Source organism: Theobroma cacao, chromosome 3, assembly GCF_053813885.1.
Source record: "Theobroma cacao isolate CCN51 chromosome 3, ASM5381388v1, whole genome shotgun sequence".
Taxonomy (NCBI): domain Eukaryota; kingdom Viridiplantae; phylum Streptophyta; class Magnoliopsida; order Malvales; family Malvaceae; genus Theobroma; species Theobroma cacao.
This window is the reverse complement of record NC_142641.1, coordinates 3,937,313-3,964,452: the sequence shown is the minus strand read 5'-3', so window position 1 is coordinate 3,964,452 and position 27,140 is coordinate 3,937,313. Positions and strand designations below refer to the sequence as shown.

Genomic DNA, 27,140 nt, shown 5'->3' with positions numbered 1-27,140 from the left:
GTGCCTATCAAGACGTCGTAGCGGTTGTCACGGGCCCGATGAGAGTTCTTGGTCGTGACATTGAGTCCTTTTGCTGGCTGTCTTTTTTTTATTCTGTTTCCTTGTATTTTCTAGAAGATTCTTGAGATTAGTCGTGTTTAATCCTAATTTCTTAGTCTTAATCCTATTTGATCTTGTTTTTTGCCAACTTAATTCTATTGGACTTGTTTTCAGTAATAGGCTTAGTCTTTGGGTTTGACTTTAAGTCCACTTCTTTTTAAATGAATACTAAAGCAAAATTTGGACCGCCCAAAGCCCACTGGACCACTAATGGCCTTCAATTCTAATAATTAATAAAATAACAATGAAAAAAAAATCAAATACAAAATAAAAGTCTATAGAAATAAAAACATAATGTCTACAAGCTCAAACAGTTTATATAAGTTTTAATTTTGGTTAAAATTATCATAAAAGATATTTAATAAATAACTTTATACACGTTCTTTTTTTTTAGTAGTCTTTTTAAAGAGAGGTAAAGGCAGAGCAGAGCGAGATTGTGATTTGCATTGGAGAGAGGTGATTTGTAGAGAGGATGAGAAGAGAGGGAGATTGATTGAGAGAGGAGATATTTTTTGAGAGGGTAATGTTGGGATTATTTTTAATAGATGAGGACATTTTGGAAATAAAAAAAACTCTTCTAAAAAGCTGACATGTTTTTAAAAGAAGTGAAAAGAAAGTTCCTAGAGCTTTTCCCTTTTTTTTTATTTTTTTTTAAAAAAACTGATTTTTTTAAAAACGTCTCAAAATCTTATTTGGCCTGACTTTTGTTTTTAAGATATAGATAAATTGAAAAAAAAAATCAAGCCAAATAGGCACTAAAAATAAGCTCAAAAGGCTTAAAATTAATTTAAGTTAATTATAAAACAATGACCTTAACTTACATGATTTTTAAAAATATGTAAATATGACTATGGACAAAATGAGATATCTATTGTTTTCATGAAATTAAAGATTAGTTTTCTTGAATCACGTATATTGTTGGAGTTCTTTGTGTTTCTTTTCTTATTTTGAGATTCTTAATTGTTTGTGTCATGATTTTGATCAATCTAATTTTTTACTTGATTAATATTGATCATGTTTCACTGCTAATGCTGTTTGGATTAAGATTTAAATGACAACATAGAGGATGCATAATCAATTAGGAAGAGTAATTGTAAAGGACATAAATAGTTCACTTGAAATTAAAACACGGAAATGGGTTAAGGAATATACCTGGGTTGAAATAACAGTTTCATATTGAAGGCTTGAAGCAAAAGAATAGCCCAGCCTCAAGCGATGCTTTTGTTCATATTCTTGGACAGGGACAAAGTGAAGGGAATAAGAACGTCATCACTCAAGGTATGTTTTACCTTAACTCCATGCTTTAGACTAGATCAAAATGATTATATATTGACATGACTCAATATCATTTCCAATTTCTTTGCCTTGTCTTTACACAGTTAAAAGTTTCGCCTACCATTACGTAGTTGTTGGCGTAACAGTTTGGACATGGCAAGCAGCAGTCACCAGAAATCATTACAAGACGAGTCTCATTTAGAAGCAGGTCAACAACAGTGGTCAGAAATCACTCCAGGTTATTCACCCATCTCTCTCGCTTTCTCTATGAAGTTGCTGAGATTACATAAGAGGCCATCTTTCGCTTTAATTAACCTTTTTACCTCTCAATTTACGTTATTAAGCTTCCACCTCCGCAGCAGTTGAAGGAGCTGATGGATTCCATTCAGTAAAAGTTGAGCCAGGGGCGTCAGGTTATATCTCTCTCTTTTTTCAGCACATTAGGAAATACTGTTATAGCTTGTCCAGCAGTTGTAGAGATTTGAACTCTATCTTACTCTTAAAACCAAAATGCCAACCAACGAACGAGATACCTAGTTAGGATCCTACACTATCCTCGCTAATGTTACAATTTGGATGAAACATCGTGGGGAAGAATAAACATCATGGTTAGCCAAGCCATTTTTCATTAGCAACAGAGCACTGAGTAGCTTCATTACCCTTCCTGTGTATAATGACAGAGCACCATTGAAACTGTGTCATTCTTACTTTTTCTTTAGCAATGTCATAATCGGTAGGTCCTGAAACTCAACGTAAGAGTTTCTATCAATTGTTACTTTTATTAGGTGCGATTGACTTTCTCACGAGATCCTAAGCTTGTCTTATGTTGATTGAAAGAATAGAACAAACAGAGAAACAACCAAGACCAACCCAACACAGAAAAGAAACAGAACCCGAAACAAACCAGGGGGAGCAAAAAACCAGGCCAAACAACACAGAATAACTAGAACAGAATCAGAAGTAGAACACCAAGAAGGCAAAGCAGAAGAAACTTAGCTGAAAATTCTTAATAAATTGGCAGCTCGATCAACCCCAGCTTTCGCCAGATCATGAGCTAACTTGTTCCCCGATCGAGGAAAATGCACAACAGACCAGTTGGGGACTCTTTTGTTAATGGAGGAGATAAAGTTACTAATATTTCTCAAACGCCAAGGAGCAAGAGAGGAATTGTTAGACCACTTTACAGCATAGTTAGAATCTAACTCAATAATCAACTCTTGGGTGTCAACTAGGGGTAGGGGCAGAGTCAGAAATTTTTATGAATGGTGTCAACAACTAATAATTTGACAAGTTTTTATTTATTGATTAAAACTAGGTATAAGCATCTACAAATTATATTAGGTTATATATAAAATTTAAATAATCAAATAATATATCTATAAAATAAATAAAAAATAATTCAATTTTGAGATATTATTTAATATGTAATACTATTTTCAATTAATTAAATTCTATTTGAATCTTAAACTATTAAATTAGTGAAAAAATATTTAAATATGAAAATTTAAAAATTTAATTTAAATTAAAAATATGTAAATATGACTATGGACAAAATGAGATATCTATTGTTTTCATGAAATTAAAGATTAGTTTTCTTGAATCACGTATATTGTTGGAGTTCTTTGTGTTTCTTTTCTTATTTTGAGATTCTTAATTGTTTATGTCATGATTTTGATCAATCTAATTTTTTACTTGATTAATATTGATCATGTTTCACTGCTAATGTTGTTTGGATTAAGATTTAAATGGCAATAAAGAGGATGCATAATCAATTAGGAAGAGTAATTGTAAAGGACTTAAATAGTTCACTTGAAATTAAAACATGGAAAAGGGGTAAGAGGCATGCCTGGGTTTAAATAACACTAATATTAGCTTGGCTTCATATTCAAGGCTTGAAGCAAAAGAATACCCCAGCCTCAAGGGATGCTTTTATTCATATTCTTGGACAGGGACAAAGTGAAGGGAATAAGAACGTCATCACGCAAGGTATGTTTTACCTTGGGTCCATGCTCTAGACTAGATCAAAATGATTATATATTGACATGACTCAAAATCATTTCCAATTTCATTGCCTTGTCGTTACAGAGTTAAAGTTTCGTCTACCATTACGTAGTTGTTGCCATAACAGTTGGACATGGCAACGAACACTTCCTTGAGTGGGAGCGGTCACCAGAAATCATCACAAGACGAGTCTCATTTAGTAGCAGGTCAACAACAGCCGCCAGAAATCACTCCAGGTTATTCACCCATCTCTCTTGCTGTCTCTATGAAGTTGCTGAGATTACATAAGAGGCCATCTTTGGCTTGAATTTACATTTTTATCTCTGAAATTTCGTTTTTAATCTTCCACTTCCGCAGCAGTTGAAGGGGCTGAATTCCAGTCAGTAGCAGTTGAACCGAGTGCGTCAGGTCATATCTCTCTCTTTTTCCTGCACATTAGGAAATGTTATTATAGCTTGTCTACCAGTTGTGGAGATTTGAACTCTATCCTACTCTTAAAACCAAAATGTCAACCAACTAACATGCAGATACCCAGTTAAGATTCTATACTTACTTCACTAATATTATAATTGGGATGAAACATCATGGGGCAAAATAAATATCATGATTAGCCAAGCCATTTTCTTTTGCAACAGAGCACTGAGCGGCTTCATTACCCTCCCCGTAACATGTATAATGACAAAAGCACTCTTGAAAATGTCTCATTCTTACTTTTGCTTCAGCAATGATTGTACCTACAGAAGTTGTTCATCTGGAAGCTGTAGCTTTGTGGCATCACCCTTCAAAATAATAGGAGTTGATCCCATCTCAGCCACAAAATCAAAGGCTTGGTAGCTGAATGCTACTCTTCAATACATGAAAAAGCTTTTTTGAAAAATAAATCGTCCTGAGTGTTGGACATAAGTTGCATGTGCCTCAATTATGTCTAGGTAAACGACCAACCTCATGTCAATCGATGCTGAAGCAGCTACACTAACACGCCCCGTCATCTTGAGCTATTCCTTTCTACTCCAATTTGATTAAAGCACCATCGAAATTCACCTTGTAGACATAAGGTGGTGTTTGGGAGCCTGGGACCATGTTACCCTCTGTTTTGGGCTCTGGTTTCTTTACAAAGTTTGAGCGTTCTGGTAGTCCTTCAAATGATTGAAACAAAAAATAACTACCTCTTCTATGCCTCTCCTCTTCTCATTTTCTAGATTTGTCTGCTTGTTTTATTATCTTCATTTCTATATTTAGGGTTCTATAGGTAAGTCTCTTTAGGTAATTTATTTGGAAATTTAATTATATATATCAATATTAAAGTTTTTAAAAATTGTCAAATGAATTTATATAATTGCATATATCCACTTAACTATAAATAAAGAATTGTAAGTTACCGTATTAACATTTTTTTGTGAAAGGCATTAAAGTTGATTTCTTTAAAGAATTGTAAGTTTACCGCATTTTGATAAATACTGTATTAAGGCTTAAATGCAAATTCAAGTTTCTTTTTTTTTTTTACATAAATGCAAATTCAAGTTTGAAGTTTGAAAACTTCACCATCACTTATAATAGTTTTATTTTGAAAACACATTTTGGTCATAATAGTTTTAGTTTTATGTTTATGCACATTTGGGTCAATAGTAATAAGAATCACCATAATTCCTTGTACGTGATACTATGTTCAATATTTATATATCTATTGAAAAGCATCAAGTAAGATTTCATTACTTTAGAAAATATACAAAATACTACCACATGCAGTAATGGAGCAAGGAGCCATTAACAAGACATGCCCTGTCATGGCTTCCTCTGGGTGCTGAAAAAAATTTTAAAAATGCATCTGGTTGCCAAATAGGATCAAAATATACCCCAAAAAACTGAAATTGTGTAGTTACTGTGGGTGCTGCCAATCTCCTTTTAGCAGCTGAAATTGTGTAATTACTGACTGTTGTCAAAGCTAGTTTTGATGCCAAAGGAGTCTTTTACCATCAAGTATGTATAAGACTCTACATGACATTCAAGCTTTCGCTATCAATAAAATACCATCTTTCAAAAAGAAAAACAAAAAACTAGCCCCTGAAACAAAGAGTCTACTGCCAGGCTTTACAGAAAGAGCCCGGGACCAGGTTATGATCACCCCATTGCATCCAAATAGCCTCATACTGTCATGGATACCGCCAAAGCTAGACCCACATGTACAACATGTGTCCTACTTCTAAACTAATCCCAAATCTAAAGTTCCTCAACCTAAGCCTTCTTGGGCCACGTAGCATAAAAGGCACAAAGGTCAAAAACAGTCCACTCCGCCACAGATATCGATCCCACAAGCCCACCGACGCCCTGCTTTCAACAAAACTCAGGCTGTAGCCCAAACAAGTAGCCATCCTTAGCCAACAATTTTCCCAAGGTAGAAAGGTGATCTCGTAACATAGGACACCGTTTCATGAGCCATTCACAAACAAGCAAGCCTTCGAGAGGTAGACCCACCATTTCAAAACTTTTCGCAAAATCTATAACAGTACCTGCAATGATGGCTCATTTGAGACGACCTGCGACCATGAAGTTAAGTCCCACCGGCTTTCCACCTTAACGCTGCATTAAAAAACCAGGGAAAGCTGCGCAGAGCAAAATATACACTCAAGCCATGCCATTGTGTCATATTTTCCATAAACTATCGTTCCTGTGTTTTCCTCTCTTTTTTTCTTTTTCTTCATCTCTTTCTTCTCTTTTACTTTTTCTTTTTTAATTTTTATTTTAGAATTTTTCCTAATGCTGTTTTCTATCTATACATCAAAAAACCTAAGTGTTTGAACTTAGTATCCCGAATCCTCCTTTTCTCCTAGTCTGTTTTGACACCACCCTAACCACCTCCGTCTCCAAACTCGCCCTCCTCTGTTCAGCAGCACTGTGATCGACTCTCATCCCACCAGCAAACCTGCCACATCACCATCGCTATGTTGTATTTTTTTTAACTTTGCTTAATAGTTAGACACATGTCTGAAATTTTTTAGCTAAATATAAGGGAGACAATAGAAAAATAATTTATTACATGCTTTGATTATTTATCTCCTCCTTAAATTTGAAAGACAATGAATACTATAATGCAGGGATCGAGATTCCTTCACGCAATCTTCTTTTGACCTTGCACCAGAATATCTCTAGTGGTGATTTAGTTTCCGTGAACAAGTTCCTTAACAACTACTCCTTTCCATTAAATGCTGAATTTCTTCACTATAGATCTGTTCTTCATGCGGCAATTGTTCTTGGTCAGTTGAAGATTTTTAAGTTATTGGTAAGCTTTGTGTCAGACGAAGACCTTCACTTAACAGATAATAATGGGAATACAGCCATGAGCTTTGCTGCTATGCATGGCAATACTGAGATTGCAGAATGCTTGTTTAAAAGGAACCAAAAGTTGGTTACTACTGTAAATTTGCAAGGAGGTACTCCAGTCTTGCAGGCATGTACTGGAGGCCACAAGGATACACTTGGCTATCTATACTCCGTGACTCCGATTGATTTCCTACTCTCGGAAAATAAAATTCATGGATCCAGGTTACTCAATGCTTGTATTCTGTCCAAACAATTTGGTAAGTGTCGTAAACTCCATGCATAGTAACTAAAATTGAGAACTATTAATCGTTTCAATTTTATTATCGTCTAAAACGAGTTCAATCACTCACAATGACACATGATACTCCTTGTATCTTAGTTTTTTATTTTTATTTTTATTTTTTTGAGTGGTCTATCTCTTTATCTAAATATGATAGTCGACAAAAAGCATTATCCTTTTTTAAGATTCTTGATACTTGTTACATCACTTCTATTTAAACATGGTATATGGCAAGTTAATTATTAAATAAATTTAAAATTTATGGTTGAATTAACTAATGTATAAATAAGATATACATTAACTATTGATATATTAAGTGAGCAAAGTTTTTGGGATCACTAGTATTTTCGTTTTAGTACTTTGATGTTATTAGAATTCTAACATATTATATACAATTTTTCTGTGTGTCATCAGATGTTGCTTTCGATCTAATCCGACAATGTCCGGCCATAAGCTTAAATATTGATATCAATTTCATTCCACTTGTTGGGCTCACTGAAAAATCCTTGTATCTCAGTGGAAGTAGGCTTGCATTTTGGCAACGATGGATCTATTATTGTAAGATCAATCCCTTTTCTTATTCTGTAAAATATTAAATTTGATTTCGAATTAAGAATAATATTAATTTATTAGTTATTGCCAAAACAAAACAAAAACAAAAACAAAATTTGTAATTCCAACTGGAAGAGTAATTTGTAAAGGAGATAGATAGTTCAATTGAAAATAAAACATGAGAAAGGGGATGAGATATGCCTAGGTTTAAATATACTAATATTAGCTTCATATTCAAGGCTTGAAGGAAAACAAACCACCTGCCTCCACTTATGCTTTTACTTATATTTCTGGGCGGAGACAGAGCGAAGGGAACAAGAGCGTCATTACGCAAGGTATGTTTCTGCCATAAAAAAGGAACAATGCATCAAATAAGAAAACTAATTTTGCTGCTATATTCCTCAGAACTATTCTTTTTAAAAAATTTAAGGTATGTTTCTGCCAACTTTTTTGCTGTTTTCCTTGGAATTAATTTTTCTTCAGCAGCATTGTCTAAATCATATGGGTTTGTTTTGCAGTTGCGAAGCAGCTACTCGGATTGGGCTCAAATCTTCTAAATATGTTTGGTTCGTATGTCAATTAATCTCACTTAGAGTGTAAATGTGCCCAGTCTGGTCCATCGCCTGTTAGCACCTTAATTCCCCAAGCCCAAGCTCAACCATCTATTTAAATTAGATTTATTGTTAATAATTCAAAAATATGATATTTTAGATTAAAGTATATTATTTATTTAACATAACAATATTCTGAATTCGGGTTCAAAACTCATCCGGATCGAGCCAAGCTCACAAACTCGATGGATAACTTGTTTCATGAGCATCTCTATCTCATGTAAAACCTAAAGCTTATTGTTATTATTATTATTATTATTAGAGTAAACTAATTGCACCATTGACTCTATAATTTAATTTGTATATATCATATGTGTTTTCATAGTTGGAATCATACATTTTTTGTTTTTAAACTTATAATCTGTTATAAAAAGAAATCATTTCATCAATTTAACTGTCAACTTACTCAACGATAAATATGTGTTGCTTAAGTGTAATATTTCTCAATTGAAAAGTTAATGATTAAATTGTTTTATATAAATTAAAAATTTTGAATTTCAAAAAAAAAATATAAATTAAAAAATTTAAAGAAAAGATGTAAAGTTTGAAATTATAAAGAGGAAAAACATGCAGTTTATAATTATTCTTATTATTATTTTCGCAAGTTTTCGAGAAACCATTTATCTTCTTTTCTACAGCTTTATAATTATTATAAAGCTTAGACTTATGCATCCTGATTTGATGCAGGAATTAAACAAATATATGATTTAAAGTCGGATCATGCCAATGCCATGGAACTTTTACGCAGGATTGCCAAATATATATCTACTCTTGATAAAGCACAAATCCTCGAAGGTGCAGTGCGGTACGCAATGATTGGAGCTGCCAAGCTCGGGGTAACGGAGTTTATAATCGAGATGTGGAAAGCCAATCCAGATGTAATGTCGTTCACTGACGATCATGGTAGAAACATATTCATGATTGCAGCCGTACACCGTCAAGAGAAAGTTTTTAGCCTCATTTGTGGGATTCCTGCTTTGACGGGGCAACTCCTTCCTTATGTGGATATTTATGGCAATGCCTTATTACATTTGGCAGCGGAGTTGGGTCCTGATTCTGAAGCTAAGCTTACGCAAATATCAGGTGCAGCTCTGCAGATGCAAAGAGAATTACAGTGGTTTAAGGTATTCATCTTTCTTCTTATACTTTACGTAGCTTATTATTACTATTATTATTAACTGAGTCATGCATTTGCTAACTGAGTCGGCAACCCCAAAATATAATTAAAAGTTAATAATTTCACTAACAGTCCAAATATTATTATTATCTTTTATCGGTTGGTTAAAAGTTTAATTTCATTAATATTAGACCATTAGAATCAAACAGAAATTACACCCATAAAGAGTTTCTACCGCCGAGCTGGCATAGCGTAAATCATAGCCATCAACTCCTAGCTTCGCCTGAGAGCATGTTGGAAAATCACCTTCTCGATGTTTTTCTGTAACCTCTCATTCTCTAAGAAAATCTTCAAGTATTCCCACGGCCTCACCAATTCTTTGTTACCCATGAAACCCCAATCAGAGTCAGATTAAATAAATCTAATTTAGTTTTGATAGCAACCACCTCTGCATATATAGTTTGAATCTTAGAACAATCCCAATGTACTGACTTTCACGCAAGATCCCAATACCTTATGTTCCACCAAGTCACCCCCATAACTGTACTTTAGCTGAACAAACTTAACTTCCAGTAAAATAGCCCGAACCCGACTCAAAATTCCACAATGCAATGCCACCCCTTATTAGTCGACACAACCCATAAAAATTGTTTCGAGCAACCAAAAACATAACAATTACAAAGGTAAGGAGAAAGTGCAGAAATGGCTTAAAGTCTCACCCAAACAGAAACAAAAACATCAACCTGAGACTAAGACAACAAAGTCAGACCACAAATTCAAAACCGATCGAATCACCCAAACATAATAAAAATCAAAGCAGTAAATATCATACAATTCCACCGTCTCACTGCGACTTTTGCTTCACGATTTCCTCCATTTTCTGTTGCTCCTCAACATATTAGTCAACCCCAGCTGCTTCCCAATATTCCATGTATCCTTATACCCTCATTTTTTCTTGTAAAATCTCCACCAGAGAGTGAATCATTGGCAATCGGTGCTACCCTTGTTTTGCTCTCCCTTTTAGTAGCTTTTTTGCCTTTCTTCTTGAATCTTTTCTGTTTCCTGGAGATGGAATTCGGAAGCTTCTCTTCAATTTCATCATAATTCTTCCACTTTTCATATTTTCAGCCGACAATCTAGTGTTTCCAACCCCGCCTCCCATTGCAGGTACCAAATTCATACAAAGGTTTTCCTCAACTGTGTAGCCCTCCTTTCGGGTAGCCTTTCACCCCTTTCTTCAAAAGTATCACAGGGGCTGTCACATCTTTGATCAACTGCGATGTACCTTCCTCTAAGACTAGTTTCTCTCTCACCTTCAACCCACCATTAATCGACTCGGTTACCTGAGCTGGAAAATATTTCCTCTCCGTTGCAGGACTTACATTGAATGTTACAATTGATATAGAGAGACGAACTCCGGCTCAACCTCTAACACTTGAATATCATAGAATCGGTTTCCCACTCTCAGTTTGATAACACCTTTAATTTTCATTTTTTCATTGGTAACAATTTGCATTGCACTCCTGAAAAGAGTTTGGCATTTCAAGGATTTTCCGTCCATGCAAATGGACTCCCCCACCGTATTAGCAATGTTCCTGAACATGAACACATTCCACGCGTGCAAAGGCACACCATAGTACGCAATCCATGTCTGTCGACTGGTATAAGTAAACTCCTCCAACCATTCTTTAACATAATCAAACCATTCCTCAAGCCATGCCCCCTTAGACTCTTTCATGGCTTCGGAAAAAGCCCTTGTCTTGGAAAGATATCAGCAACTGCTTTCCAGATATTCTTCTTACCTCCAGGCTTTATACGCCTCTCATCGCATATGTTCCAAGACCATGCTTGGCTCGGTAAACTTAATTTTACAGTTTCGACAACACTGAGTTCCAGGCAGTGTAATTTCTCCTCGTCCACAACGGATTCACATTCAGCTCTACTGCAACCAGCTATTTTTTCTTTTTGCTAGTTCGCGCTTCGCTCAGTCTCACTTTCACCCATCAACGCCTGAGCATGAGTTTTCCTACCTTCAACCTTTGTGTCACAGTTACCCACCTCACCATGGAGTTGTTAACCTATATTACTCATATTTAATTCACGTTGACTAATTCTTCTTCTCCAGAACGTGTTCCTGGTTTCAAAACATGTCAAGTACACACTAAGCTTAAAATCAAAAAGCCATTAACCATGAAGATGATCAATTGCCTTTTTTGCTTCCCACTATGAAGCAAACCTCACGAATCCAAACCTTCTTTTCCCTTTACTCCTTGTTTGTGGGATGAAAGCATCTAAGACTTTGACAAATTAACTGTTGACATATAGAATCGAGCCATTAATTTCCAGTGAATTCTAGGAGGGATGTTTTCGGTGAAAAAGGTGTAAATCTGGTTGTTGTTTATAATAAAAAGAGATTAAAGTACAGAGAGCCAAATATAGCAGAACAAACAGGAAATTGAAAGATAAACACAATAAAATATGTAAGGAATAAATGACCTCTATATTAAAAGAAATAATACAAGATTAAAGAGTTGATGAAGATCTGAAAACTATGATAAAAACAAAAGATTTGACGATATTTATAAAGGCATCTATTTTCTAATTTTGTGCTAAAATCGTGACTGCACAGATTATAGGAATCTGTTACTTTGACTCCCACCTTATTAGGACTCTACTAATGGATAATATTGACTCAATCTTCAACAATTCTCCCACTTGAAGACACAATTCCATCACAAATAATTGCTTCAAGGCCTAGGGAATTCTTGAACCGATTAAACTTCTCTCTTGTCACAGACTTGGTTAAAATGCTTGCAAGATTCAAGTTTGTGTGAATTTTCTTCAAGATAATCTTGCCGTTTTCAACCACATCTCGAACAAAGTGATAATGGGCATCAATGTGCTTTGTACGTGAGTGGAAAGCTGGGTGTCTAGCCAAAAGAAGAGCACTGTGGCTATCACTATTTACACAAATAACTTCCTGTTGTCTCATCATCAATTCCTTAAGAAGCCTTTGTAGCCATGTAGCTTCCTTGCAAGCATGTTTTGTTGCCATGTATTCTACCTTCGTTGTTGATAATGCTACAATTGATTATAGTTTTGATTCTTAGGTGATTGCACCTCCTAACATGGTAAAAATATAACCTGTAGTAGATCTTCTTTTATGCATATCACCAGCAAAATTTACATCAACAAAACCAATGCATTGTGGCTTTAAGTGTCCAAAACATAATGAGACATTTTGTGTGCCTCCTAGATATCTAAGGATCCACTTAACAGCCATCCAATGATCACAACTTGGATTTGCCATATATTTATTAACTACTCCCACTACTTGTGCAAGGTCTGGTCTTGTACATACCATGGCAAACATAAGGCACCCTACTACAGATGAATATGCTACCTAAGACATCGCTACCTTCTCCGCTTCAGTGCTGGGAGATAATTCTGAAGACAATTTAATGTGAACAAGAAATGGGGTGCTTATTGGTTTTGCATTCTGCATATTGAAGCACAGCAGAATTCTTTCTATGTAACCTTTTTAACATAACTAGATCTTTCTGTCCTTTCTTTCTCTGAGTACCTTTATCCCAAGAATTTGATTCACAGTTCCCAAATCTTTCATTTCAAATTCCCCAACCAATTGAACTTTTAGGGTAGACATTTGTTCCAAATTATTGCTTGCAATAATCATGTCGTTCACATATAATAACAAGGTGCAAAAATAGCCATTATTAAAATTAGAAACATAAACACAATGGTCAGCTTCACATCTTTTAAAACCCAAGCTCACAATGAAGGAATCAAATCGCTTATACCAACACCTAGGCGCTTGCTTAAAATCGTAAAGCGGTTTGTTCAGCTGACAAACCAGATTTCTCTTACTTTCTTCAACAAAGCCTTCCAGTTGTGATTTCTTCATTCAAATCACCATGTAAAAAAGCTGTTTTCACATCTAATTATTCCAACTCAAAATTATAAGCAACAGTAAGAGTCAAAACAACTCTAATAGTAGGTGTCGTAACGTGCGGGTCTGGGAATCCGACCTCCAGGCGTGATGAAAACTCTAAATATAGGAGTCGTCGCCAATCTTTTTTACTAGGTGCGATTGGCCACCTATTGACTCGATTTTAATGGATGAAGCCCTAAATTAATTTTAAACCCACCGAAAAGAACCTTAAACTGGTTTACGTTTTTCTAGATCTAAGTTCGGGAGTACGGTTACGCCCGGAAAAGGATTAGCACCTCCGGGACGCCCGTTCCATGAACGGTACCATTTTTAGATTATTCTATTAGGCTTTAATTTTTTAAGTTCACTATATTTCCTTAGTTATTATTTCTTTTTTTTTATCTCATATTCAACCTAAAATGGAATGCAAATGTGAGGCAAGATGAAATGCATGATATGAGATGAAAAATGTCGAACGAATAACCTTTTATCGAGGACGTTCTCTCGGATCCGCCCATCATACTGGTGGGATCCGGGGCGTTCTCTCACCTAAGAAATAATCCGAGAAATTCGCCTTCGTAAATTCGACGAATAAATCTCATCATCGGGGTTATCGTAGGTTTTTCTTTAAAAATAATGTTTTCATAAATAATGAACCTAATACGAGCAAAAGCCTTTTATTAAAGATGTTTCTCGAGCCCTCCCATCATATTGGTGGGATCCGAGGACACATTTTCACCTAGAGAACTTTTCGAGGAATACTCGCCTTCGCAAGATCCTCGGAAGATCCCATCATCGGAGCTTAAACTCGAAAATAGAAATATTTATATGCAATGATATATATGATGCAACATATACATGCTAGGCTAATGTAATTATCTATTTTATTATATACATATTTTTTATCATTTTTTATTATTTAATTATTATTTTTATTTTATTTTATTCTTTATTATCATATTTTTTATTTTATTTCTAATTACTATTATTTTTTTATACCTTACATTTTTTATTCTAAGTTACTCTTATATTTTCCTTTTATAATTGCATAAATTGTTATGATTCCATTTAATGCTTAACTTTAAATTAGTTGTTATCTTAGATTTTTTATTATTATTTACTTATTTTTTTGTTATTTATTTTTTTATTTTTGTCATGTATATTGCATTTTCACAAATTAATTATTTACTATATATTTGAATTATTATTATTATTATTTTATCATCATTTTTTTATCTATTGTCTTTATTGAGTAATTTTGCGTTGTTAATTTTTATTTTTATAAAAAAATTTCGGGATCTCGAAATCGAGGCCCTCCCATCATACTGGTGGAGCCTTAATTCGGATTCCGAACCTAGGAAAAATTGGCTCGGGATTGTGACTTTTGCATCCCGACCGATCATCCCATCATCGGTGTTAAATTAAACAATTATGCTATTTTAGTTCTCTCCTCATTTGTACTCCTCTCTCTTTATTTTATACAAAGCTATATTATTATTATTTTATTTTTATTTACTATTTATTATTTTATTTTTTATTAAATGTTCATTTATTTCCCTATATATATTTTTATTGTTGGACCTATTTTTATAACTAAATGACTTTTCTACCTAATTTTGCTATTATTTATTACATAAATATATATTTTTATATTTTACCTTCTCTATTTTTTTTGCATATATATTTAAAAAATTTTATTTTCATCTTTATCTATTTATATATATATATATATATATATATATATATATTTAGTCACTTTATATGCTTTTTTTCTTGTCATCTGATAATTTAAAAAAAAATTTATATATTTTATCTTTTATTCTAATTTAAAAGAAACTAATTATCTTTCTATCTAAACAATGAGCCAAGCACACCACAAAAACAAATCAAAAGAAAAAAAAAAGAATTTACCTGTCGTGGCCTAAGAGCGGCCCCAAGATAGCCGGTCTTATCCAAGCTTCGTTCCACCTGGTATCCCGCAAGGTGGCCACCCAACTATCAAAACGGCATCGTTCAGTGTGATAAGGAGAGGCTTCCCCATAAGCTAGGAACGACGTTGTTTAGGGACCTCTACGCCCTTACTATATAAGCTCTATTTTCCCCTCCTCTCTTCATTTCTTCTTTTTCAGTTTCTCTCTCTAAAGACCCTATTCTCTCCCTTCTTTCTACATACCACCGGCCAACCCAACGGTCAGCTCTCTCTCCAAATCGACACCGTCGCTTCCCAACGATCGACTCTCCAACTAGCAGCGTCACTCTCCAACGATCGGTTCTCCTCAACCGGAGACGTCGCTCTCCAACGGTCGGTTCTCCCTAACTGACAGCGTCGCTCCCCACCTGGACCGGCTCCCCTTTCTCCATGATCGACCGGCAGCAATCCAAACTCAACCAAGCTCTAAAAACACTTCACCACCGCAACCCAAACTCCCAAACTTTAATACCCCACAGACGGCACTTTCTTTTTTTTTCTTTGTGGTTACTGGCTTCTAGATTTTTATAGGTTGTTTTTTTTTTTGTTATTGTGGCTAAGGATCGTTGGCTGTTAGAGACTAGGGATTTTTGTGTTTTTTGATTGCTTGATTTTTGCAGGTTTTTTTTTTGGCTTCTCCTCCCCCAATTGCTACAATGCCCCATCCCTTTTATACTAGGTTCTTGGCCTCTGGAGGGGGCATGCTGCCACTACCTTGCCAGACGAGAATTTTTCGCGTCTGGCAGGGTGAGGATGGCACCTGGCAGGGTGTGTCCGCACCCTGCCAGTTGTACCTCTTTTTATTTTTTTTCTTTTTTAAAATTTATTTATTTATATTATATATATATATATATATATATATTTAGTGTCTACAGTAGGCAAACGAACAACTGGAGAAATACCTCATCAAAATCAATATTGGGTTTTTGAGCATACCCATTTACTATAAGCCTAGCCTTATATCTTTCCACATTCCCATCTAAATCATTTTTCAGTTTGTAAATCCATCGACAACCAATAGCCTTTCGACCTTCAGGTAACTGAACAATGTTCCAAGTCTCATTTTTATGGAAGGACTTCATCTCTTCCTCCATGGCACATTTTCATTCGTTTGAATAAATGGAGTCACAAGGCTTTTTATAGGATGTAGGCTCTTGTTCTTCTGCTAATGCAACATAAGCACTAACACAATTAGTTTGAGACTTTAAAGGAGTGATATAATCATCGTACATGGCTGAAGGCTTAATTGTCCTTCGAGAACATGTTGCATTTCATGGGGGTCTACAAGAGAAAACTCTTCATTGGATAATTCTCACTTAAGTTCATTTTAAGACATATCTTCTTCATCAACACTTGCTTCCTGCTCAATTATAATCTTCTTTGCTTCTTGCTTTTCAATTATGCTTTTAAAAACATTTTCATTAAAAGTAACATCTCGGCTAAAAATAATCTTGCTAGCAGTAGGATCCCACAATCTGTAACCCTTTCTATCGATCTCATAGCCAATAAATATACATTTTTTTGAATTCTTATCAAATTTAGTTCTTTGTTCTGTAGGAACCCAAACATAAGCATCATAACCAAACACACGCAAGAAAGATTAATTTACAGGTTTCCCTGTCCAAACCTCTTTTGGAACTTTCAAATCAAGAGACACTATAGGAGAACGATTAATTAAGTAACAAGCAGTACTTACAATTTTTGCCTAGAATTCCTTACCTAGCCTTACAGTGCTCGTCTGTCATGACTCGGAACTCCCATCGGGCACGTGACAACCCCCGCGACGTCTCGATAGGCACTCATTACCCCGAATGTCGATCGAAATCCCACAAGGCTTAGCATCAGCTTTCGCATCTCCTCGGTGAGCGACAGTTATTAAATCTCGCTTTTCAAGAAATCATAAGTCATTTCCAAATCAAAACAATAAAATATTATTTTTTGGCTCATAGGGGCATTTTCGTCATTTTTCTTCAAAAATACCGAAACCCGCCAAAAACATGGTGTAAAAGATAAATATGTTCATACATACTTTAAATCAGATAACTGAAGTATAAAATTTCTTTTACAGTGACACGTGGGCCCCCAACTGACCAAGAGGGTGTAGGGCTACAAACCTTACTTTCTAGGATGCAACTCCGAGATTAATTCTCGTCTTACTCAACTATCAACAAACTGTCTTGAGTCTGAAAAATGGATAGGAAGAGGGGTGAGATTATGATTACATAATCTCAGTGAGTAAACAAACACCATCTAAATAATCTAAAGGCGAGTAAAGGGAGACAATTAAAAATAATTCATTTCAACAAATTTTTCACAACACGAATATTCATTTCAACCAAATAATCAATATGGCTCGTAAATTTCTCAAAACTTGGCTCATGCCAAATCCTGTACTTCGGGACACCTGGACCAGGGGTATCGAGCTGAGTTCGCCAAGGCTATCAAAAATTTTATATAATCATAAAACTTGTTTTTATTTTGACAACATAGCCGTTCCTTGGCGTTGGCTGAGTCTCACTCTCACGCGGTGGTCCACGTGAAGTGCACTCAAAAAACCCACCTCAGGAGATACCCTACACGCCTCTACGACCGAGGTGAGAATATAAAGGAGTTTACTGTGCCCCTCTAATAGGCTGGCTCACGGAACCCCCCACCACTGCAGTAGCTAATCTTTTATCTACCACTTGATTTATAAAATCTTTTTACTGCATTACATGGCAATTTATCGCAACCTAGCCTCTCAATGCTGAATACACAGTACAAATAATTCTAACACCAAAATCAGTTTAGCCATTCATGCTCATTTATTGTCATAAGCCATTCAATTTAAAACAATAAATTTACAACACAAGCAGACAGTCTCCAATTACTCTATTTTCAAAACCAATATTCGATTTTTCAGAAAATTTATAAAATCATTTTATAAAATCACAATTTCTCCTAAAATATAGCAATTTACCATTTAAACCCATTTTTCATAAAATCACACAATTGTATAAAACTACTCTAGATAATTAAGACGATAATAAGTTTACTCACAGTTTTCGAAAACTAAATTCGGGTACTCCAACTATTATTCCTCGGGTGCGATTTCTTTGCCCTTGCCAGAGGATTCGCCACCTTGACAAATTGCACAATTAAGAGGTTTACTACTTTGGTACTAAACCAAAATAAACTAATTTATATTACTAATGCATGATATGAAGTGCAAAATGTCTAAATTTTGCTTAAACGCGATGTTAGCCTATTTCGGTCTTTTACCCGATAAATCGATATACGCGTCCGTTTAAACTCCAAATTAATTTTTTTCTGTTTCTATACCTCAATTGCACCCAAATTGACTTAATGTTCCTCAGTGTGGTGCAAATTATCAGTCTCGATAGTAAATTACGAAAATACCCCTAGTGAGTAAAAATTTGTATTTTTGCTCCGAAAATTTTCATTATTTTTCTAGGCTCATAATTCATCATTATTCATCATAATTCCTCAAATAAATATCAAGATCAGCAGCCAATATTCCCCTAGAAAATTCGGCCAATAATGGTAATGGAGGAAAATGAATTCTTTTCTTGTTGTTTTGTTTCTAAATATGCTAAACTAACTAAAAACACTAACATAACTTAAAATCAAATTAATCTAACTTCATTCTCTCTCCATACCCATTTGGGCAGCCATGAATTCACCATGAAAACATGAAATCTAACCATAAAAAATAAGGAGAAATGCATGGGAAAGGTATATCACAAGTCAAAATTAAGAAATTTTACCTTTGATTGCTTGATTCCTTGAAATCCACCAATTTTTCTTTAATTTTCCCACCTAGGTTTCTTGTTTTTTCCTTTCCTCCTTTTGTTCTTCCTTTTCTTTGTTTGGCCGGCCATATGAAAGAGAATTGGCTGATTTTATGTTTATTTTAAAGTTAAATAATTAATAAATATAAACTTGACACATGTCACCTTATTATTGGTCCATGTGTCATTTCTTAACTATTAAGCTTTCTCTCTCCACCACACATTATTCAATGGTAAAAAATGATGATGGGTGAAGACCTTGTGCTGGAAAAATGCTCTGGGGGTGCAAAATTACCGTTTTGCCCTCGGGGTGGCAAAATTACCATTTCGCCCTTGTATTCCAATTTATACCGAAATTAAAATTTTTTTTTCACTTCTAAACCTCAAATCATACTCCAATAAAATCAAATGGGGCCAAAAAATCTTTTCTCAAAATTTTCATTTTGTCCCCAAGTGGCAAATGACCATTATACCCCTAGATAGTGAAAATTTTGATTTGACTCCAAATTGATCATCGAACTCCGAATTACCATTTTGAGTCATCCCTGAACTGTGAAACTCTTAATTTCACCTTAAAATTCCTATTTGAACTAGTTCGAGGCTTAATCGACTTAATGGTACCAATAGGGGCAATATCGTCTTTTAACGATTCTTCGAACTTCCTAAACATGCAAACATTCTATTGATAATGTAAATGACGTCGTAATTATTTTATAAAATAGGGTTTGACATCATCATACTTCTAGCACGTTCCAGGAGAGTGAGATTCATTCTTTCTGCAACAGCATTTTGTTGTGGTGTTCTTGGCACTGTTAGTTGTTTTTTAATACCATGTTCACTGCAAAAAACATTAAACTCCTTGGAGTAAAATTCTCCTCCATTATCAGTTTAGAGAGATTTAATTTTCAAAACCTTTTGATTCTCAACTAGTGCTTTGAACATCTTGAATTTCTCAAAAACATTTGACTTATTTTTTAGCATAAAAATCTATACCTTGCGGGAGAAATCGTCAATAAAAGTCACAAAGTAGGAACATCCATCAATAGTAATAGCAGGTACTTCATAAGTGCCAACGTGTATTAAATCCAAAAAATTCTAACTTTTTTTTGTAGATAAAGAGAAAGCTAATCTATGTTGCTTTCCATACAGACAATCTTGACAAAAACTTGTAGAAACAGATTTGAAACTAGGAAAAAGCTTTTGGTTTGTAAGTACTTGAAGTCCACGATTACTTATGTGCCCCAACCGCCTATGCCAAACCATGGAGAGGTCGGACTTGTCCCCGACGATAGCAGCTTTTCCAACTAAGGTTTCACCAATCAATTTGTATAGATTGTCCTTCAATTCTCCTTTAGCTACCACCATGATGCCTTGCATCACCTTCAGATGACAATTTTTCCCAACAAATTGCATATTAAGTTTGTCAAACATCCCTAGGGACAGAATACTCTGCTTCAAAGTAAGTACATGTTGAACATCCAAAATGGTGCGAACACAGCGATCAAACATCTTGATTCTCATCTCTCTAATTCCCATTACTTGACATTCCCCGTTGTTAACCATGTAAATAATGCCAACTTCACATGGTTTATAAGTGTGAAACCATTCCTTGTGTGGAGTCATATGAAAGATGCTCCAAAATCAAGAATCCATTGATTTAGGACTTTCGTTTTTTCTTATGTTGTTGCTAATGCATTTACATATTCTGCTGTTGATGTGTTTTCTACTATGATACCAAGAGAATTACCAATCCTAAGATTCTCATTTCTCTGGTGTTTGCAATCCTTTTTCACATGCCCTAACTTACCGCAATTCCAACACTTTGTCAATTTCTTCTGGCCTTTAAACTTAGATCTTGATTTTTCTTTGTCACCAAATTTCTTTTAGTGGATTTACCTCGAGCATACATAGCATCACCAAGATTAGATTGAGTGGATTTACGCCTCATTTCCTTTGTTAGTAGTGATGTTACAATGGAATCCACATAAAAAACCTTCACATGGCTTAGATTCATAATCAAATTATCCCAAGAATCAGGCATAGAACAAAGTAGGATACTTACCTTTTCTCCATCATTAATCTTAAAATCAAGGGCTTGAAGCTTACTGACAAGTGAATTGAATTGGTTAAGATGTTCTTGCACAGAATCTCCATCTCTCATTTTCAAATTATACAACTAAAGCCTCAGGAAGATTTTGTTCATCAAAGACTTGCCTTCATAAATACTTTTGAGCTTGTCCTATAGACCTATTGCGGATGTCTCTATCTCTATATTGAACAAATTATTATCTTCTAAAACTAGCTGCAAATTTGCCAAGGCCATTTCATCATTTTCAACAAATTGCTTGTCAGTCATGCCTTTAGGTCTGTATTCCTTTATAAAGAGGGTAGCAACATAGCTATCCTTCACAAGTACTGTATGCATCTTCAATTTCCATAGTGCAAAATTTGTTCCATAAAAACGTGGAATCTCAAATTTTGTTCCAAACTTCCCTCTCATCTTGATCAGCACGAACAAAAAACCCCTTCAACTTGGCTCGAATACCAAAATAATAAAAAGAGATCAAGTACAAAGAGCCAAATATAGTAGAACAAACAAGAAATTGAAAGATAAACACAATAAAATATGTAAGGAATAAATGACCTCTGTATTAAAAGAAATAGTGTAAGATTAAAGAGTAGATAAAGATCTGAAATTGATGATAAAAACAAAAGACTTGACATTATTTATAGAAGATTCTCTTTCCTAATTTTATGCAAAAATCGTGGCTTCACAGATTATAGCAATCTGTTACTTTGACTCCCACTTTATTAAGACTCTACCAATGGATAATATTGACTCAATCTTTAATAGTTTCTTGTGTCGCCATCCATTGGTCTCACATTTGGTCTCGTCGCTGTCTCACTTTCTTTTGCCATTTTCAATTTCTTCTCTTTTAAAGCATGGCATTTCGATAACCATTAGCCAAGAGAATAGTGTGTTGCTAGTAGCAATAACTATCGATTCCCAAACTAAATAACCAAAGTATAATATATCCTAAACAGAGAATAAATCCTAAAAAGGCTCGTGAAATGTCTCTTTTTTTTTTTGGTTATCTGAAATACATCATAATTTAGTCTAACTATATTAGTGTGATCTGTAAAATAATTAATGAAAGTAGAAGTTTGAATATTTAATTGTACATTTTTGAACTTTAGATATCAAATCAAATATTTGATTATAATTAGACTATCAAAATTCAAAAAGTGTAATTAACTTACTTCCTAGTAAATAGCCTAGAATATATAAATTCAACTAAGATTTGCATGATAATGTCAATTAAGATTTGTAGTTTGTTTACGTCACAAAATAAAGGATCATTTTCAACGAAACTTTTCGAGTGAATTTCTTATACATAATTCCTTTCATAAATTAATAAAAAGTTAAGGCATTATATGTACGAGAAAAGAAGAAAATTTATGAAAGGAAAATGACTCCTTTAATGCATAGGAGATCTCATTACATTAAATTTTTTCCATGATATTGATGAAAACATAAATGTTCATTCCTCGCATTCATTTTTCGTAGCTTAGAATTTGGTACTATTATCACATATGTCAAAATAATCATTTTTCAAACATTAATAATCAAGCAAAATATGTACTCAATGAGGCATTTAAGGTTAAAATTTCATATTCAAATATAGAAATTAATTTTGACTTCAAATAATGAGATAGGTGAGATAAGATTTATTAAATGGAAAAAGGTTACATCAAACTTTAATTGGAGCTCAAATTCACATCTACAAAATGAAAATGGTGAAGTTGAATATATTCTCTGATGTAAATTATGAATACAGGAGACGAAGAACATTCTGCCACAAGTGCATGCACGATATACAAATAATAAAATGCAAACTGCTAAACAAATATTTGATGAAACCCACAAGGACTTGTGTAAACAAGGGGAGGAATGGATGAAGCAACTAGCAAGTTCATCAACAGTTGTGGGTACTCTTATCATGACTATTATGTTTGCTGCAGCGTTTATTGTTCCTGGTGGTAACGACCAAAACAATGGTTTCCCCATATTTTTAACTAGCGGGCATAAGCATGAAGTTGCATTTATGATATTTATAATATCAGATGCCATTTCTCTTTTTGCTTCTTCTACTTCGGTGTTGATGTTTCTTGGCATTCTCACTACACGTTATGCAATGGAAGATTTCCTTACATCTTTACCTAACAAGTTGATTATTGGCCTTTCCACTCTCTTCATTTCTATAGCGACAATGATGGCAGCCTTTTGTGCTAGCTTGGTTATAATGCTACAAGGGCGACTGTGCATAATCATTCCAATCATTTTACTTGCAAGTATTCCAATCACTCTCTTCGCCTGGTTGCAGTTTCCTCTCCTTGTAGAAGTAATTGTTTCAACTTATGGAGTAGGAATCTTTGATAGGAAAATGAAGCCTTGGATCTAGTTAAATGTATTACCAGCATCAAGAGATAATTTATTAAGCTTTGGCCTTAGCTGAATCTAGAAATGACGTATGTCTGTACGATTTTCCTTTTTCTTTGCTTTGCAGAAATTGTGTGCCATTTTTCACTTGTAAATAGGTGTCTTACTTTTCCATTACAATAAAATCATTTTTAAAAATACTTAAGGCAATAGTATTTTTATTATAAATTAATTCTACATAGTACAAATTACAATTACAATTATATAATTTTTATTAATATATGTACACATAGTAGAAATGATAATTAAACTTAAATGATTTTTATCAATATACACATTCAATAAAAAAATAAAGTCAGCCAAATAAAGAAGATAGTTAAATGAAACTTGAATTTAGCACCTGAATATTTCATAACTTTTTGACTGTCATTGAAACCAGATTACACCGACCAAAGACTAGTAATTTTTTTTATTGCTCAATCAAATATGAATTTTATTAAGTATCAGTATGATACAGAGCTGACTTCGAAGTATGGATCAGTGGGGCAAAGGAAATGATTCCCCTGTCCAGAAATTAAACAAAAGAAAACACACCCCAAGTAGCATTGCTAATTACATTGAATTGTCATAACACCTAACTGGATATAACAACCAACATATCAATACATCAATTTTTTGATTCAAATGTCTTAAGTACATGGCCTTGACAACACAATGCATATATAAGGGGGAATATTGTTGAGATTAATATGGATGCCATAAAGCCAAAATAGCGAGAATACCTTTGTTAGTGTTGTGTGTCGATGAGTGATTTTAGTGTAATGCAATCTTTAATAACATAAAAATAATTTCATAAAATATTGGAATTTTTTTATAGAAAGGGAATTCAAATTTAATTTTATAAAGAAGATAAATTAACATACCTATTATGGAATCAAATAACGAAGTAAGAAAATATTTATATTTATTTCTTAACACCATAAATCTTTTACAATTAAGCATTTGGCTTATTAGTAAGTACATATATCATCTACTCAAAGATTTTTATTTTTTAAATATTTTTTTCAATTTAATCCCTAAACACCTTAATTTTGTTTAATTTAGTTCCTGTATAATACATTTTTAGGATGGAATCACATGCTGTATTGCAACTTATAGATACATTGATGAATCAGGGATGGTTACATCCATTTGAAGACATGACAACATTAAAGGTGGTTGCTATGTTTCTTTGGATTTGTGCACATAGCAAAACAAATTGTAATGTTCAAAATAAATTTAAAAAATCGAGAGAGACTGTAAGTAGGAAGTTTGGTGAAATGTTAGATAGTTTATGTTTATTGGCTAATGAAATTGTCAAGGCTTTAGATTTTCAATTTACAGAAGTTCTATTCAAAATTAAAAATGACCGTAGATATTGACTTTACTTTCAAGGGTGCATTGGTCGTATAGATGGATCACATGTTCCTGCTATTCTTCCTGCAAATGATCAAATTCGTTTTATTGGTCGAAAGGGATATCCAACACACAACGTCATGTTAATATGTAATTTTGACATGTTATTCTCTTATGTGGTTGTTAGTTGGCTTGACACTGCACACGACACCCATTTTTTTTCAACTGTGTTTGAAGAAATGAAAAACGTGTTCCCTCACCTTCCAGAAGGTCGAACTTATAATTTTTATGATATAAAGTTTACCATTATATATATATATATATATATATATATATATATCTATTGAATTTTTTTAATGAACCAACATTGAAACCTTTAACATTTTTTTAGGTAAATATTATGTAGTGGATGCTGGTTATCCTAACATGAAAGGGTATTTAGCACTTTATAAAGGTGAAAGATATCACATTCTTGATTTTAAAGGTTACAATTAGCCAAAAAATGTAAAAGAAACATTCAACCATGCTCATTCTTCATTAAGAAATGTCATTGAACGAATAATTAGAGTTTGGAAGAATAGGTGGCATATTTTATGCGATATGAAGCAATTTTCGTTGATAAAACTAGAAAAAATTATTATTGCAACAACGACACTTCATAACTATATTAGATAGTGTAGTGTTATAAATGAGGAGTTTAACAGATGTGATCGTAATCCTGATTATATTCTTGAGAGTTAAAAAGAAAAAAGTAATGATGGAGAAATGGGTTCATATACTTATAAAAGAGCATTGGATAATAGTTACATAGGTAGAGTTTGCAACCAAATAACTACTGCATTGATTGAAAATAGAAATTGTTGTTATATAAATTATTTATGAATTATGTGTTAATTATAAATTATTTGTGAATTTTTTTTATGATTTATTATTAATTATAAACTTTATGTTAAATAAAAATACTTTTTATATTTCCAAAATTTTGTTTTAAATAAATAAAAAATAAAGTTAACTTTTTTCCATTTTGAACAAAAGAATTCATGATTAATAGAAAGTTATTTATTAAATACCTTTTATGGTAATTTTAACCAAAATTAGAGTTTATATAAGTTGTTTGTCAAACAGTTTATATATAAAAAAGAGTTTATAAAAAGTAAATTTACCGAACAGTTTTAAAAACTATTATTTTTCATAAGAGCTTCATAATAGCTTTTATGCTAAAAAAAAAAAAGCAAACCAAACAGGCTCTAAGGTTGAAATAAGAACATGTTTGGTCTGATTTTTCTTAGTTTAAAAGCTATTATGAAGTTTTTATGAAAATAATAGTTTTTTAAAATTAAATTAAAACTGTTTGATAAATTTACTTTTGTAAGTTTTTTTATAGATAGGCTGTTTTACAATTGTTTGGTAAATGTACTTTTATAAGTTGTTTTTATAGATAAGTTGTTTGACAAAACAGCTTATATAAGTTCTAATTTTGATTGAAATTACCACAAAGGGTATTTAATAAATAACTTTATATAAGTTCTAATTTTTTTTCTAGTAGTTTTTTTAGAGAGAGGTAAAGGAGAGAGAGATTGCGATTTGCTTTGAAGATGGATGATTTGCAGAGAGAATGAGAAAAGAGGGAGATTGATTGAGAGATGAGGTATTTTTTGAGATGGTAATGTTAGGATTATTTTTAGTAGATGAGGATAATTTTAAAATAAACAAAAAATTCTCCTAAAAAGCTTACTTATTTTTAAAAGAAGAGAAGAAAAAGTTCCTTGAGCTTTTCCCTCTTTTTTTTTTAGATTTTTTTTTTAAAAAATTAGTTTTTTGTTAAGAACTTCTCAAAATCTTGTTTGACTTGACTTTCGTTTTTAAGATGTAAATAAATTGAAAAAAAAAAAACAAACCAAACAGATACTAAAAATAAGTTCAAAAGGCATAAAATTAATTTAAGTTAATTATAAAACAATGACCTTAATCTAAATTATTTTTAAAAATATGTAAATATGACTATAGACAAAATGAGATATCTACTGTTTTCATGGAATTAAAGATTAGTTTTCTTGAATCACGTATATTGTTGGAGTTCTTTGTGTTTCTTTTCTTATTTTGAGATTCTTAATTGTTTGTGTCATGATTTTGATCAATCTAATTTTTTACTTGATTAATATTGATCATGTTTCACTGCTAATGCTGTTTGGATTAAGATTTAAATGACAACATAGAGGATGCATAATCAATTAGGAAGAGTAATTGTAAAGGACATAAATAGTTCACTTGAAATTAAAACACGGAAATGGGTTAAGGGATATGCCTGGGTTGAAATAACAGTTTCATATTGAAGGCTTGAA

At 33.3% G+C, this 27,140-nt stretch overlaps 1 protein-coding gene across 2 annotated transcripts; it reads left to right on the top strand.

Moving 5' to 3' along the window:
- Nucleotides 1-1,294: 1,294 nt before the first annotated feature.
- On the top strand, nt 1,295-23,514 carry LOC18507069 (uncharacterized). 2 transcript variants are annotated; one of them, XM_088804254.1, is made up of 11 exons: nt 1,295-1,612; nt 1,719-1,787; nt 3,265-3,360; nt 3,460-3,611; nt 3,733-3,783; nt 6,468-6,950; nt 7,388-7,531; nt 7,765-7,860; nt 8,044-8,091; nt 8,824-9,260; nt 22,802-23,514. In XM_088804254.1, exons 4-11 carry the CDS (start codon nt 3,509-3,511, stop codon nt 23,423-23,425), a joined length of 1,986 nt encoding a protein of 661 aa, XP_088660380.1. In that variant the 5' UTR covers nt 1,295-1,612; nt 1,719-1,787; nt 3,265-3,360; nt 3,460-3,508; the 3' UTR covers nt 23,426-23,514. The 2 variants fall into 2 exon arrangements, with proteins under 2 accessions (XP_088660380.1, XP_088660381.1); XM_088804255.1 differs by lacking the exons at nt 1,295-1,612; nt 1,719-1,787 and having other exon boundaries at nt 3,185-3,360.
- Nucleotides 23,515-27,140: the final 3,626 nt, after the last annotated feature.